The 15,455-nt window shown below is 38.3% G+C and overlaps 1 protein-coding gene across 1 annotated transcript in view; it reads left to right on the top strand.

The window, feature by feature from the left end:
• The window catches only part of LOC109001777 (protein MOR1-like), a 36,132-nt gene extending 20,677 nt beyond the window's left edge, over positions 1 to 15,455 (top strand). The window contains exons 20-54 of the mRNA XM_018979181.2: positions 11 to 98; positions 361 to 461; positions 610 to 717; positions 833 to 938; positions 1,016 to 1,095; positions 1,498 to 1,647; positions 1,786 to 1,861; positions 2,054 to 2,178; positions 2,279 to 2,389; positions 2,465 to 2,614; positions 2,699 to 2,773; positions 2,867 to 2,948; positions 3,027 to 3,142; positions 3,220 to 3,318; positions 3,407 to 3,481; positions 3,610 to 3,705; positions 3,795 to 3,896; positions 3,990 to 4,091; positions 4,243 to 4,425; positions 4,542 to 4,653; positions 4,809 to 4,885; positions 4,952 to 5,031; positions 5,538 to 5,600; positions 5,691 to 5,823; positions 6,811 to 6,933; positions 7,094 to 7,171; positions 11,406 to 11,564; positions 11,655 to 11,813; positions 13,124 to 13,221; positions 13,426 to 13,582; positions 13,663 to 13,779; positions 13,906 to 14,001; positions 14,155 to 14,226; positions 14,398 to 14,686; positions 14,785 to 15,455. Coding sequence (XP_018834726.1) covers positions 11 to 98; positions 361 to 461; positions 610 to 717; positions 833 to 938; positions 1,016 to 1,095; positions 1,498 to 1,647; positions 1,786 to 1,861; positions 2,054 to 2,178; positions 2,279 to 2,389; positions 2,465 to 2,614; positions 2,699 to 2,773; positions 2,867 to 2,948; positions 3,027 to 3,142; positions 3,220 to 3,318; positions 3,407 to 3,481; positions 3,610 to 3,705; positions 3,795 to 3,896; positions 3,990 to 4,091; positions 4,243 to 4,425; positions 4,542 to 4,653; positions 4,809 to 4,885; positions 4,952 to 5,031; positions 5,538 to 5,600; positions 5,691 to 5,823; positions 6,811 to 6,933; positions 7,094 to 7,171; positions 11,406 to 11,564; positions 11,655 to 11,813; positions 13,124 to 13,221; positions 13,426 to 13,582; positions 13,663 to 13,779; positions 13,906 to 14,001; positions 14,155 to 14,226; positions 14,398 to 14,686; positions 14,785 to 15,056 — 4,110 coding nt within the window. The 3' untranslated portion in view covers positions 15,057 to 15,455. The remainder of the gene's footprint in view (positions 1 to 10; positions 99 to 360; positions 462 to 609; positions 718 to 832; positions 939 to 1,015; positions 1,096 to 1,497; positions 1,648 to 1,785; positions 1,862 to 2,053; positions 2,179 to 2,278; positions 2,390 to 2,464; positions 2,615 to 2,698; positions 2,774 to 2,866; positions 2,949 to 3,026; positions 3,143 to 3,219; positions 3,319 to 3,406; positions 3,482 to 3,609; positions 3,706 to 3,794; positions 3,897 to 3,989; positions 4,092 to 4,242; positions 4,426 to 4,541; positions 4,654 to 4,808; positions 4,886 to 4,951; positions 5,032 to 5,537; positions 5,601 to 5,690; positions 5,824 to 6,810; positions 6,934 to 7,093; positions 7,172 to 11,405; positions 11,565 to 11,654; positions 11,814 to 13,123; positions 13,222 to 13,425; positions 13,583 to 13,662; positions 13,780 to 13,905; positions 14,002 to 14,154; positions 14,227 to 14,397; positions 14,687 to 14,784) is intronic.

The following is a 15,455-nucleotide window of genomic DNA, read 5'->3' as shown; positions in this document are numbered from 1 at the left end:
AACATTGCAGGTTCAACAACAGGTTATTGAAGTTATTACTTACATAGCTTCGTCAGCGACAAAATTTCCAAAGAAATGCGTAGTGCTTTGCTTATCGGGTAGGTATTGTTCTTTTATATTGAATCGACAGCTAGATTTGTGGTCGGTTTTGCTGAATTTTTGTTTAAGTGGACCTGATGTAAACTTTTTATGCTGAATATGCTGTTTTTTCTTTAGCCACAAGAAAAAGAAACAGTATGTGTGTGTGCGTGCGTGTGCATGTCCTAGTCATCAACAAAGTATACTCTTTTTCTTGTGGCTAAATGAATGCATGTCAAGTCAACTGTTGGCTTATCTAGATTTGTTATGCCCAATTGACAGGAATAAGTGAAAAAGTAGCAGATATTAAGACCCGTGGTCATGCCATGAAATGCCTTACTACCTTCTCAGAGGCAGTTGGTCCTGGATTTGTTTTTGATAGAGTAAGTATATTTTTTAGTTGGTAAGATTTCTATTGGTGTCTGTGTAGAAGTTGCTGTGAAGAGTTTCTACTGTAGTCATTCGTGTTCATTTGCACATAATCTTTTGACAATTGTCATGGATAATAATTCAATATTGTGATTTTGGTAGCTTTACAAAATCACAAAGGAGCACAAGAATCCTAAGGTTCTCAGTGAGGGACTGTTGTGGATGGTTTCAGCTGTTGAGGACTTTGGTGCATCACATTTGAAGCTTAAGGTGTTCTGTGCTTTTTTAACATTAATATTATGTGCTGTCTTGTTCTTTTCTCTTGTGGTTTTCAATTATAAACTCATGTAGTCGTGATTGAGTGAATGTGACTTTAATTTTACAGGATTTAATTGATTTTTGCAAAGAAACTGGATTGCAGTCTAGTGCAGCTGCCACTAGAAATGCTACAATCAAGCTTTTGGGTGTTGTGCATAGATTTGTTGGTCCAGGTGACTACTTGTCATATTGTAATTGTCCATCTGCTTCATTTTGATTTTCAATGGTTTTAAACTATTCTCTCTGGCAGATATTAAGGGGTTTCTTGCTGATGTCAAGCCTGCACTGCTTAGTGCACTTGATACTGAGTATGAAAAGAATCCTTTCGAGGTATATTACATTACCCTAAAATACTCCTTTTGCAACATGACCTCCAAATTGCTAAAACTGTCACTTAGCCCTCCAATTTGAAGCATAAGTTGCAATTTTCACAGGTGTGCACATTACAACTTATGTTTCAATTGCCACATCACCTTCAGGGTGATCCAACTCTTAAGATCATGTCACATCACCTATTTTTCGTCTATCTTAACTGCCAGATCCTACAAGGGTGCACATTACAACTTATGTTTTAAATTGGGAAGTAAGTGACAGCTTTGGTAGTTTGGAGGTCATATCACAAATGGAGTGATAGTTTGGGGGTCTAAAGTGCAATCTTCCTTATTTTGTAGTTCCAACTCTCTTTTTCTTGTTTATGATTTACTGAATGTCCACATATATGTTATCCTTCAGGGTGCTTCTGCCGTTCCAAAGAGGACTGTTAAGGAATCAGAATCCAATTCTTCTATAACAGTTAGTGGGCTAGATGGCCTTCCACGTGAAGATATTAGTGGAAAAATCACCCCTACTCTGCTGAAGAGCTTGGAAAGTCCTGATTGGAAGGTTTGATTCTTGTGTATTTTAACACCAGTTTGGTTTATGCTATTCTTCTGGTTGCTGCAAATGTTTAGGAACTGATTTGAGAAAACATTCATTAATGAATTAGAACCATTTGGATTCCAAAACTTTTCTATATATCAGGTTCGTTTGGAGTCAATTGAAGCTGTCAATAAGATTTTGGAAGAGGCTAATAAGCGAATTCTACCAGTTGGAACAGGTGCAATACCATTGTGGATTCTGATCAAGTGCTTTTAAAATGAATGAGGGCACTTCTCTCCCTCTATATTTTCCTCAGTCTCCCTTACTCCCCTGGGTCAGAGTCTGTTGATGTTGCTCTTCGTGCCTTTGAAATAAGCATCGTTGTTTACTTGTCAATTTGTTAAGTTCTGCTTTGCTCTTTGACTGCCAGTTGAGTTATTTGGGGCTCTTAGGGGGCGTCTATGTGACAGCAACAAAAATTTAGTCATGGCATCCCTAACAACTATTGGCAGCGTTGCCTCTGCGATGGGACCAGCTGTTGAGAAGTCAAGCAAGGTGTTTGGCCCTTATTCGACAATTCCTGCAATCTTATATACATTTATTTTTTTACAACTTGAAAGTTATTCTGAATTGTTTTTCTCTATTATTATTGCAGGGCATTCTCTCTGATGTTATGAAATGTCTTGGTGACAATAAGAAGCATATGAGAGAATGCACTTTGACGACTTTAGATTCTTGGCTTGGTGCTGTTCATCTTGATAAAATGGTAACCGACCGTTATCTGGTGTTTTGAAAGTTTGTTGCTTCAGGGTCAGGTGAGGTGACATTAACTTTTTTGTAGGTTCCTTACGTTACAGCAGCATTGATGGACGCTAAGATTGGGGTAGAAGGGCGTAAGGATCTTTTTGATTGGTTGTCAAGGAAACTCACTGGATTAAGTGATTTTTCTGATGGGGTACATCTGTTGAAACCGGCTTGTTCTGCTATGATGGTAATAGTTAATTTAGAAAAGAATAGTTCATAGTAATTTTTGTTTTGCCAACTTCCGATTACAACTTCTGCCAATATTTCTTAGGATAAATCGTCAGATGTTCGAAAAGCGGCAGAGGCTTGCATTAATGAAATCTTGAGAGTTACTGGACAAGAGGCAGTATGTCTGCTAGATAAATTATGGTGCCTTTTTCCAATTCATCTGAAATATGATTGGTGCCTAAACATTTTCTTGATTTTATGGTTTGTTCAGATTGAAAAAGTTCTCAGAGATATACATGGACCGGCTTTGGCTATTATTCATGAACGACTGAAACCTTATGGGTCTTTTCAAGGTGGATTTGCCAATAACTTGGCTAATTATATTTTTTGATTGGTTATGCACAATGCTAATATAAACTGTTTTTTCTTAGAACCATTTGAATCAGCAAAAGCGATGTCAATGGGTCCAACGCTTAAAAGCAGCTCAAGGGTAGGAAAATCTACTTCAAATGGTGTAATGAAGCATGGGAACAAAGTTCTGTCTTCGGTATATTATTCTGCCTTAGTTACATTTTTTTTGGAATTTAATGCATAAATTGATTATATTTTTCATGGTCTGGAAAGAGAGCCATGACAAAGGGTTCAAGGACCGAGCCACTAATACCTGTTCAAGATATAGCTGTCCAGTCACAGGCATTATTAAATGTTAAGGACTCAAATAAGGTATCTCAGAGGAATTCTTGATAGTATAAGCTTTTATAACATCTATGGCATTTATAAATCTGCTTCATTTGGAATGGCTCTTGTTCAGGAGGATCGGGAGAGAATGGTAGTTCGTAGGTTCAAGTTTGAAGAGCCACGGCTAGAACAGATTCAAGATCTTGAGGTTTGTACCTGGATAGTGTTCCCCGTGTAATTTTATGTTCTTAATGAAGTTTGTTTATTGAAGGGTATATATGTTTCCTCCATTATCACCAAGTTGTGGAAGATCTTTGAGACTTGCCTTTGATGTAGAATGATATGATGAGGCACTTCAGAGAGGATTTGCATAGGCGGCTTCTAAGTACAGATTTTAAGAAGCAAGTGGATGGGCTTGAGATTCTGCAGAAGGTGTTATGCTTTCTTCTGTCCTTGAGCGCACGAACTCAATTAAAGTATATGAAGCTCTGTCTTATATGAATCTTCTATAAATTTTTTAGGCACTTCCTTCTGTAGCAAAGGAAATTATTGAAGTTCTGGATATACTTCTGAGGTGGTTTGTGTTGCAGTTTTGTAAATCAAACACAACATGCCTGCTGAAGGTGGTGTATATTCGTTTTTTTTTACAGTGCATTGTTCCTTTCATTGTTTGTTCCTGCAGGTATGTAAATATAACATTCTGTTGAACAGTACAGGTACTAGAATTTCTTCCCAAGCTTTTTGACACTCTGAAGGATGAGGCCTACTCTTTGAGCGAGTCTGAAGCGGCCATCTTTCTTCCATGCTTAACAGAAAAGGTTCTATATTTTTAGTGGATAGATTGGGGTGCATAAATAAATATATATATTTTTTGTTGTTATTATTCTTCTTTTGCTTCAAACTTTGTGATGCTAGGTGCAGTATAAAATGGTTATGGTTGAAGTTACTTACATTTTTGCTATGATGCAGTCGGGGCATAACATTGAGAAGCTACGAGAAAAAATTCGGGAGCTGACTAAACAAATTGTAAACTTATATTCTGCGTCAAAATGTTTTCCTTATATTTTGGAGGGTCTGCGATCAAAGAACAATCGTACTCGGATAGAGTGTGTTGATCTCATTGGATTCATCATTGATCATCATGGAGCTGAGGTAGAAGTAGAGGATTTTGGCTTGTTTCTTGTGTTTTATTACCTTACTACTGCTACTACTACTACTAATATTATTTTCAATTTTTAGCATACTTAATTCTATTCGCATTTCAACAGATTAGCGGACAATTAAAATCATTGCAAGTTGTTGCAAGCTTGACAGCAGAACGGGATGGTGAAATTAGGAAAGCTGCATTAAATACTCTAGCTATGGGTTATAAGATTCTTGGTATGTCATATTTGCTACAACTGAAATACCAGTTATGGTTTATCATAGGTTTTGATAATGTATACAACTCATGCCTTGAGGATTTCAGTGTTCCTTCTCCTCTCTGCTTCTGTCTGGCTGTTGCTGAGAAGTCTTCTATAATTTCCATTTTTTAGGTGACGATATATGGAGATATGTCGGGAAGCTAACAGATGCACAGAAAAGCATGTTAGATGATAGATTCAAGTGGAAGGTGGGTTTATATTTATGATGTGCCCTGTTTCTGTTCCTGTACATTTACCAGGATGCATTTTATCAGGTCCGAGAGATGGAAAAGAAGAAGGAAGGCAGGCCTGGTGAAGCTAGAGCCTCTTTAAGGCGTTCTGTCATGGAAAACGGGTTTGTTCTGCTCTTAATGATTGTCATATGCATATCTTAATACAACCATTTTACTTATAAAAAAATAATTGTCATATGCATATCTATGCCATTGGCCGCATAATCTGTTTTTGCTCTTTTATGCTTTTAATCTTCCATATTTTGCATCATGATGGTGAATTTATGAAGTTGAACTGAGATTAATCAGCTTTCGAAATTCCTGCTTTGTGGTCATCTTTATCATAATGATTAATGAAAAGGGTAATGAAATGAAGGGATGATGTTATTTTTCACAATTCTTACAAATCTAAACTGAGGTTTCATTTGGATGGTTAATAGATGGCGTTTACATTTTTCTATAGGAACCCTTTAATGTCCATTATTGATGCTTATGGAGCTGAGATGGGATTTTAATTAAGCTGGAGTATTAAATTTCTTGTTTTTGAAAGTAGAAAAAAGTACTAAACTGAGAATTTCTAGTCATGGTTCATTTGAAATTTCAACATCCTTCCTCTATTGATTACCAGGTCTGATGTAGCAGAGCAAAGTGGGGAAGTTTTACGATCTGTTTCAGGCCCCATACTTACCAAGTAAAATACATACTTCCAACTTCTGTAATTTTTGTAGTTCCTTTTTCTGTTTGGTACAGTGATTTATGTCATGGCACTAATGTCTCTCAGTTCAAGGAAAAACTATGGTCATACTGAACTTCTCATGGACCAACACTTGGTGCCCCATGCTCTTGCTAGTGCCAATGGCCCCACAGAATGGAATGAAGCATTGGATATAATTTCCTTTGGTTCACCTGAGCAGGTGAGCTTATATTTGGGGAGTCATCATCCACTAAACTAAGATACATTATCATTTTTGCATGTTGACACACGTGCTGTGATAAGCTTGTCACAAATGTGTTGATTAATTCATTTTGGAAATTTATTTTCATTATATGATTTTTCTGTATGATGAAATTGTCAGAATTTGTATCAGCCTCTTTTTTGCTTTCTAGTGTGTAGTAGGTATTTCATTTGTATACATCCTGTGTATTTGGGCTTTGCCTATTCTTAGTAATAAAATTTCTTATTAACTATATAAAAAAAAAAAATCATTATTTGATTTTGATTTGCAAAATTAAAAATGTTTCTCTATTAAAAAGAAAAATGAAATGAAGGAATGGAGCACATAATGCACAATCTTAAGATGTTTTTTACTTTGATGGTTCTTTTTGTTTGGCTCGCTTCTGCTTCTAGTTTTTTGCTTCCTGTCTCCTATTAAAATTATTTATGCTTATTTTTAGTTGTCGATTTACTTCTAGGATCTTCTGTTCCCAAGTGGAACTTCTCTTTCTTGGCTAGGTCTGGGGTTAAGGAGGTTTCTGGAGTATTTGCACGTGTGTATTGTGTTTACCATCAGTTTTGAATTTGTAATTAGCATAACAACCAATCCAGAATTTTTCATCTTTATTTTATGATCAACTGAACTGTAAACAAATTATGTATAAAATTAAATGTTATGGGTTTTTTCAGGTTTGTGTGCCATGTCAATTTTACCTGTTCTATCTGCTAACATGCTGGATGTGTGACCTCATATTTCATAAAGGATCCATTTTTGAGATCCCTAGTTATGCCTGGTGTCAATTCTTTCTAAGCTGTGGTTATCCTCTTGGGGGCATTTCTCTTAAAAAATTCAGACTTGCAATTCATTTATGTATATGTACGCAAGTTAGTGTAATCCAACTTATCAAAAAAAAAAAAAAGTTAGTGTAATCCAAGTTCTAAGCTCTGACATATGCATCTGCTGCAGTCTGTTGAAGGAATGAAAGTTGTGTGTCATGAGCTGGCACAGGCCACTAGTGATCCAGATGGCAGTGGAATGGAAGAACTCGTGAAGGATGCAGATAGGCTGGTTTCATGCTTAGCAAATAAGGCAATTACGGATTTCTATAATGATGTTAATTGCACCTGCACCCCCTTCATTTCTACTTCATTTCTCTCATCCTGTCAAATAGCAATAAATATTGTTTATGAAGTCAAATATAGTCTTAAAAATGTTATATGTTTGTGTCCTCTCTCTCTCTCTCTCATAGGTGGCAACTACTTTCGACTTCAGTCTGACGGGAGCTTCATCAAGGTCTTGCAAATATGTCCTGAACACGCTCATGCAGGTAGGTTTACCATTTGAACTGGCATTACATTTTGCTTTATGCTCTTCATTTTGTATGTCTAGGTTTTGTAGTTATTTCTTATTGGGGATTGGTAATATTTCCTTAGTTAGGTGAAGATGGAACGTAGATTTTGGATAGCAGTTAAGTTGTTTGTGTTTAGCAGGAAAGGTGGCAACTTTTTCTGTATCTCTGAGAAGAGTAGGGAGTTGACGAAGTCCCTTTATCTTAGTGGAGGGATGGTTGTCTGGATGGCTAAGGTGGTGGAGGAATGTTTGAGGTCTTCAGGAAAAATGGAATCTTACCAGACTAGAAGGGAGGGAGATAGAGTTTTCTTGGTTCAAAGGTGTCAAAATTCGTATGGGAGGTTTGTGAAGTTGATTGAGTATGGCACTGGAATGGGGAAGGGTATCATTGTGATTCCTGAAGGGTGGAAAGGGAGTGGATGGGCTGGTTTTGTGAGGAAACTGAGAGAGATGGTAGGTTCTAATTCCTCTGTTTTAGCTCCTGAAATCAAAGTTGATTTAAACAGTGGTGGTGCTTCTCGGGATTCATAGGTAAAGAGGTGATCTCGGCCACTTTTAACAGAGGTGTTACCTCTTATTGTGAAGCTTCATACTCGTCGGCATTGGTGAAGCCAGCGTATGGGTATTCTGGTTTACGCCCAGAATGATGGAATTGGAAATCAGAGGGAAAATGAGCCTGTGATGGAAGGAAGAAATAGGAAGGATAGCGTGAATGTTGTATCTTGGCAGAATCATCTTGATGGCGGAGCTGATGGCCCTTCCGTGGTGTTGCAGAGATTTGGAGAAGTTGAAGGGTCACTATGGCATGTTTGGGTAGGGCTTATTGGCTGGAAGGAGAGGCTGGATTCATTGTTGAAGAAAGTAGATGAGGGCCTGGGCCAGGTTTCTGTGGGTATTAAAGAGGTTGAGGCTATGGGGGTGTTGCTTGGCGCTTTGGTTTCTAATGCTAAGAAGGGAGTTGGGCTGGGCAGAGGCCCAGTGGCAGTAACTAGGCCTGTTCAATGGAGGGCTAAGCCTTTATGTGGGCAGCGGAATTCCAAAAGCCCGGTAGGAATGGTGGCTCGGCCCAAGCGTTCGACGGCTTTGATGGATGTTTCGACTTCACAGAATGGGTTCTCGGCGGTAGTCGAATCTTCTGGGGGTAATCCAGCGTTGAGTTCCTCTACAACGACACTTCAACAACAAAGATCTAAGAATCCACCATGTGTGGCGGTCCAACCCAGACCTAAGACGTCTCTCCTATGGATGGGTCATCAACACAGAACGGGTCGACGACAGTAGGTGACTCTTCTGGGGGTACTTTGACAGCGAGTCATTCTCCAGCGAAAGGAAGGTAGACGTTTTCTTCAGATCCCGTGGTTTTGAAGGATGACTTTCACCTCGAGAAGAGTAGAGAGGGTTTGGTGCAGTCATTGTCATCTTTGCAGTTATGCAATGGTGGTGTTGAGCAGGTGGTAGAGGTGTGGTAGTGGAGGAGGTAGATTGTGGTGAGGGGTTGAGGGTGTATGCTCCTGGGTCTGCTGAGAAGTTTGATTATGGGGTCTCATGTACCTAGTTAAATAACACAGATTTACAGCTGGTTCTTGGTGAGGGGAAGGTTCTAAGGATAGCAAATCTAGTGAATTGTTTGAATCAGATGAGGATTTTGCTCCTGATCCGTTGTGTTCTATTCCTCCAAGAATTGAATGGACCAATAAATCCTCTGATTGAGCATTGAGAAAGGTGGATGAAATCAAGGATTGTGTGGGAATCTCATGTGACGGATTTGAGGAACAATTTAGAGCTCTCCTTATAGCTATTGAGGCTGGTCAACCATCTTTGGCTAGATCCGCTTCAAAATAGTAGAGGGAATTGAAGAGATTGTCGTGCTCCATTAACTATAACGCTAGGGGAGGAAGTGCCTTCAGCGATAGAGGCAAGGAGAGGGCTTCCAATTGTTATCAATGAAACCTAAGATTATTTCTTGGAATGTTCGGGAGCTTAATGATTTTAGAAAACGTCTCCAGGTGAAGAATTTGATTCGTAAGTGGAGGGCTGATGTTATATGCTTTCAGGAAACCAAGCTGAAGTTTGTTAATCAATCAATTGTTAATAGTTTGTGGAGCTGTCATTGTGTGGGGTGGGTTGAGTTAGTTTCGAATGGGGCTTTGGGAGGCATCATTGTTATGTGGGATAGGAGGGTTGTGGAGTTGATAGAACATTATGTGGGAGAATATTTGTTGGCTTGTCATTTTAAGAATGTGGATGATGGATTTGAACGGGCTTTTGCAGGTGTTTATGGTCCTAATTTGGATAGTAGTAGGAGAATTTTTTGGTATGAAATGGCGGGCCTTTGCTGCTAGTGGGATTTTCCTTGGTGTTTTGGAGGGGATTTCAACATCACTCGGTTTCCTAGCGATCGAGTGGGGGATTTTCACTTCTCTCATGCTATGACTGTTTTTTCAGATCTGATTTTCGAGTTAGATTTGATTGATTTACTGATGGCGGGTGGGTATTTTATGTGGTCCAATGGAAGGACATGGTGTAGGCTGGACAGAGTTTTGGTATCGGCTTCTTGGGAAGCTTATTTTCCTGATTTGAGTAAGAAAAGGTTACTGAGCATTTGTTCTGATCATAATCCCAATTTGTTTTGGTATCCGTGTTTTATATTGGCTGGAAAACTCAAAGCTCAAAAACAAGATTCAAAGAAATGGAATGCGGAGGTGTTTGGGAACATGGAAAATAAGAGGAAGCATCTTTTGGAACAGCTGCAGTGTTAGGAGGATAGAGAGCTTTTAGGGGATATATCCTGTGAGGAAATGGAGAGAAAAAAGGGGTGGTGGCTAAATTAGAGAATATCACTCTAATGGAGGAAATTTCTTGGAGGCAAAAATCTCGGGTTATTTGGTTGAAGGAGGTGACAAGCGTACAATTTTTTTTACCAAATGACGAATTCTCATTGAAGAAATAATGCTATTGAGGTCCTTCATGAAGGTGATAATATTCTTTCGGATCAAGTGGCCATCAAGGAACATATTGTGAGATTTTATGAGAAGCGGTTTAGGGAAGAATACTTTTGGAGACCTAAGTTAGATGGGCTGATTTTTTATTCCATTGACCAGGTGAGTGCAGAATGGTTGGAGAGAGCTTTTGAAGAAGAAGAAGAACTTGATGTGGTTAGAGGAATGGCAAGGGACAAGGCTCCGGGCCCAGATGGTGTCGTGGAAAAATTATCACCATGGATAACTTAAGAAAGCGTGGACTTTGTGTAGTAGATTGATGCTTCATGTGTAAGAAAGATGGTGAATCTGTTAACCATCTTTTTCTTCATTGTGAGGCGGCTGTGTTTGGGTAGCGAAGGTCTCAACACTTTCCAAGTATTCTCGTACTGATGAAAATACTCCACATGCCAAACACAGTGAACCATCTTCATACCAAAGTCTCTCCACTATAATATTTGTCACTATTATATATAAATAAAATTATCATTAAAAAAAATCAATCATTGATGGGACCCACACATTTTTCAATTATCTATCCAAAAGTCAACAACTCAACATACTTTATACATCCAAACAACTCAAAATACTCTCAATGGGACCCACAAACCCACTTCAATCTCTACTCATAACTATTCACAAACATTCTATCATCATTAAAAAAAAATCAATCATTGATGGGACTCACACCTTTTTCAATTATCTATCCAAAAGTCAACAACTCAGCATACTTCATACATCCAAACAACTCAAAATACTCTCAATGGGACCCACAAACCCACTTAAATTTCTAATCATAACTATTCACAAACATTCTCAACACTTCTCAGGTATTCTCACTACCCAAATGTAGCTCTCGTTGTGGAATGAGATTTTTGGTAGGACGTGTATTGCTTGGGTGATGCCTAAGCATATGGTGGCTCTTCCTGCATGTTGGAAAGGTTTTGAGGGGAGACAACATATTGTTGCCATTGGAAGATGATTCCTTCGTGCTTGATGTGGTGCTTATGGTTAGAGAGGAATGGGAGGTGCTTTGAAGATAGAAAATGCTCGATGGGAGAACTTAGGGTTTTTCTTTAATACCTTGAGTTTTTTGGCTTAGGCTCTTTGTAATAAAATCTCTTATTAATTATAAAAAAATGATTTTGTCCTCTGTGTTTCTCCTCAGCAATCAGACTTCGCATCAAATAATTATTTTGTTACGAAATACTAATTATATGAACTTTTCTTCAGACATTTCAAAATAAAAGACTTGCTTATGCTGTGAAGGAGAGTACTCTTGACGGTCTAATCACTGAGCTTCTGCTTTGGCTTTTGGATGAAAGGGTTCCCCATATGGATGATGGCAGCCAACTTTTGAAAGCTTTGAACGTGTTGATGCTTAAGATTCTGGTTAATATCTACTTGAAATTTGAAAAAGCATTAATGTTTTAGTAAGTTTAATGGATCTGTTTTAATTTAGTAAAGTGGTTTTATTTACAGGATAATGCAGATCGAACTTCATCCTTTGTTGTTCTAATTAATCTCTTGTGTCCGTTGGATCCGTCAAGATGGCCTTCACCGGCATCAAATGAGTCATTTGCTGTCAGAAATCAGAAGTTCTCTGATTTGGTAGTCAAATGCTTAATCAAACTTACAAAGGTAACTTTTCATTTCAAGTACTTTTTTTTTTTAGAATCCTTTTGTTTTTTTCATCTTCTGTGTAAGGGTAATCTGTTATGCACATACACAGAAGGTCTAACAATGCTTTCATTTACATTCAAGTGGTTCCATAATTCTTGTGACTGGATATAGTACATTGCAGTTAATGAGTTAAATACTCCCAAAGAAAAAATAAAAATAAAACAATCAAAGATGTCACAGTTAATGTTAAAACTGCCGTAGTTTTGTTCGTAGACTGCACTGTCCTTTTTAAGAAACCATTTGCACTGGACAGTTACTAGACATTGCACATGGTTGAAATTGCTAATTGCTTGTCCTCCTTAATGACTGTGTTGGGGTGTGTCCACAATACTGTTTCCTGCGATTGTTCAGACCTGAAAAATGTGGTGTCAAATGCTATAATAAAACTTATATCTTTCCTGACACCAATGGTTAGCTCATAGCCTAACAAGTGGTATCAGGGCCAAACGTCATTGGTTAGTGTGCGGGAGGATCATCGTTAGGGCGTGTCCACAATAATGCTCCCTTCGACCACTTTTAAAACAAAACTGTAGGTTGGGATGTCAAATGTGCCATAAAAAACTTGAGTGTACCTTTCCTAACACCAATTGATTTCAAGTAGATTGGCTGCTTGCAATTGACACTTTATATTATTATTATTATTTCTTGGATTTTTCTAACATGAATAAGTTTTAACATTTTTTGAGTTTTAATACTAGTATGCAAGATAATCAAGTTCGCGAAGAGTAAGCTTCATTCATAATATTTAAGAGACTGACTATAAAAATTGTTAAAAGAGTCATTCAGGACTAACTGCAACGGGAAGCTTAACTCGAACCTGATTTGCCCCGACTTTATTGATGAAAATGAGAAATCTAACAACTCTACATTGTCAAACAAATTGGGGTCCAACCTTCCAGGCGAAACATTGTGCTTTTCAGAATCCCCAACTTCATCAACAAGAGGTCCAATCCATATGAACAATAAATTCTTGTTTACTGATAAAACAAAATTGTTAGAAGAGTCGGGTTGTTGAGATCATATGGATGTAGCCAAAGGTAGAGGGTAACCTGTTACCCATGGATGAAGCATTGCTTTTGCATGTGTTTTTGGTGCCTTTTCTGATTACGGTCAGATATTGTTGGATATGCCATGGTTATTTTTCCCAAAACTAGCATGCTTAGGCATTGCTCTTATACGTGTCCCGTATACTTGGGCTCTTCTCTACTCTATTGATCAATAAAAATTTGTTTACCAATCAAAAAAGTTATTTTTCCCATATGGTACAGGTTCTACAAAGCACCATATATGATGTGGATCTTGATCGCGTTCTTCAGAGCATCCATTTATACCTGCAGGACTTGGGGATGGAAGAAATCAGGAGGAGGTAATCTGCTTTATCGGTTATCCTTTATATTGAAGAAGGCTTCGGTTAACTTTTATGTTGTTTGGTGTGTATCTATGTTTGTGTTTGTATGCTTCTTGCAATATATTTTTTTGCCTGCAGTTAAACTTTCATCCTCTTCTCTTTACTCTATATGAACTACTTTTGTCTCCATTTCCCTCCATCTAAAATATAAATTTATGATAGAGCTGGTGCTGATGACAAACCATTACGTATGGTCAAAACTGTCCTGCATGAACTTGTGAAGCTTCGTGGAGCTGCAATAAAGGGCCACCTATCTATGGTTCCTATAGATATGAAACCTCAGCCAATTATTCTTGCCTACATTGATCTTAATCTTGAGGTATTTATCCAGTTAGAGGATGTGCTTTCTTGATCAATTCATTTTGGATGGAGAAGACCTGTTTTTGTACTCTTTTGCAGACTTTAGCTGCAGCAAGAATGTTGACCTCGTCAGGGCCTGGGGGTCAAACTCATTGGGGTGATTCAACAGCCAACAATCCATCATCTGGCACACATTCTGCTGATTCCCAGTTGAAGGTAGTAATTTGCTTATTTCCAGTTCTTACCATTCAGTTATTCATTTGTCATTATCATCAACTTTTTTAATATTTTACCTATAAAAAAAAAATCAACTGTTTTAATATTTTATTTTCTCTCTTACAGCAAGAACTTGCTGCCATATTCAAGAAAATTGGCGATAAGCAAACATGCACCATTGGTCTATATGAGCTATACCGCATTACTCAATTATACCCAAAGGTAAGTAATTGATTTTGTTGTTTCTGTTTGGAACATGTATGCTTGATTATCCATTTATTCGTCGAATGGAATCAAAAGTCAGTTACAGTGCCTGCTTAGCTTAGCTCCATTTGTTTGATTACCTTGTTAAAGTATTTGTAATTCTTATTTCAGGTTGACATATTTTCTCAGCTCCAAAATGCTAGTGAGGCATTTCGCACTTACATTAGAGATGGTTTATCTCAGGTTTTGTAGCATTGTCCTTGCTGGTGAATTTTATAATTACAGCCTAAGGAAAATTATCAAATAACATATGTAGGTGCACCGACATGTGTTTGCTTACACGTGCACCTGTTCACAGACGGAAACAATTGAAAGTGAATGAGAATCTATAATCTTGGTTTTACCTTTTTGCAGATGGAGAAGAATGCAGCTGCTGGAAGGACTCCCTCGAGTTTACCGATGTCAACCCCTCCTCCAGCATCCTTAACTATTTCTTCCCCTGATTTTGCGCCTCTTTCTCCTTTGCATGCAAATGCTTTAAATGAGGGAAAAACATTGAATGTCAAATCTGATCCAACAAACTTTAGTCTACCACCATCATCATATAATGAAGACAACAGGGCTCTAGATCCCCTTTCTTGTAGGGGATTTACATCTGAGAACTCATTGAGCGACCGACGAAATGAAAGATTTGTAACTGGAGGTAATATATTGTTAGTGATTATGCCTTTTGTTTTATTCTTGGAATTTGTTCTTGTAATCAGAAAGAGCTGAGGGTGAAAATCCTGTTGGAAAATGCAGTAACGAGTGGGACATTGGATGCAATTCGAGAAAGGATGAGGAGCATGCAATTAGCAGCAGCTGCTGGGAATCCAGACACCGGAAGCAAGCCACTCATGTCCATGAATGACAACTTAAACCATGGACTCTCTAGCCAGATTCCCCATGCATCAGACCGCACTGGTTCCGATAATGCAGTGCAGAGTGGTGTGCTTCCGATGGACGAGAAAGCATTGTCTGGGCTTCAAGCCCGAATGGAGAGACTCAAAAGCGGCACGATTGAACATCTGTAGGCCATGAGGAGAGAAAAAGAAGGAAAAAAGGGGGGGGGGGGGGGGGGGGGGGGGCGCGCGCTTAGAGGAGTATCTTGGCATCAATCACCACCTTTCTTTGTAAATGAAAAGAAGAGAGCCAGGGTGCATTCAAGTAAACATATAGCTCTGGGATCTGCATGGAGTTGCTGCCTAGAAGAAGCCTCCCCATGTTATTGTTTAAGTGGCAGGAGCTATGAAGAAGCAGCACTTTTTCTCCATGTGCCATTTGTTTGTTTTAATTGTATATTTGTAGTTAAATCATGTTTGTTTCGGCAGATATGCCTGATCTTCTGTAATTTAATACTCCGTTGTACTACTACTGTACGCATTTCGTAGTTCAATTTGAGCTTTTCTTTTATTATTAAATATGCTTTTGTA

This window comes from Juglans regia, chromosome 8, assembly GCF_001411555.2.
Source record: "Juglans regia cultivar Chandler chromosome 8, Walnut 2.0, whole genome shotgun sequence".
NCBI classification, from domain to species: domain Eukaryota; kingdom Viridiplantae; phylum Streptophyta; class Magnoliopsida; order Fagales; family Juglandaceae; genus Juglans; species Juglans regia.
Note: the sequence above shows the minus strand (reverse complement) of the source record. Positions and strands in the feature narration are given on the sequence as shown.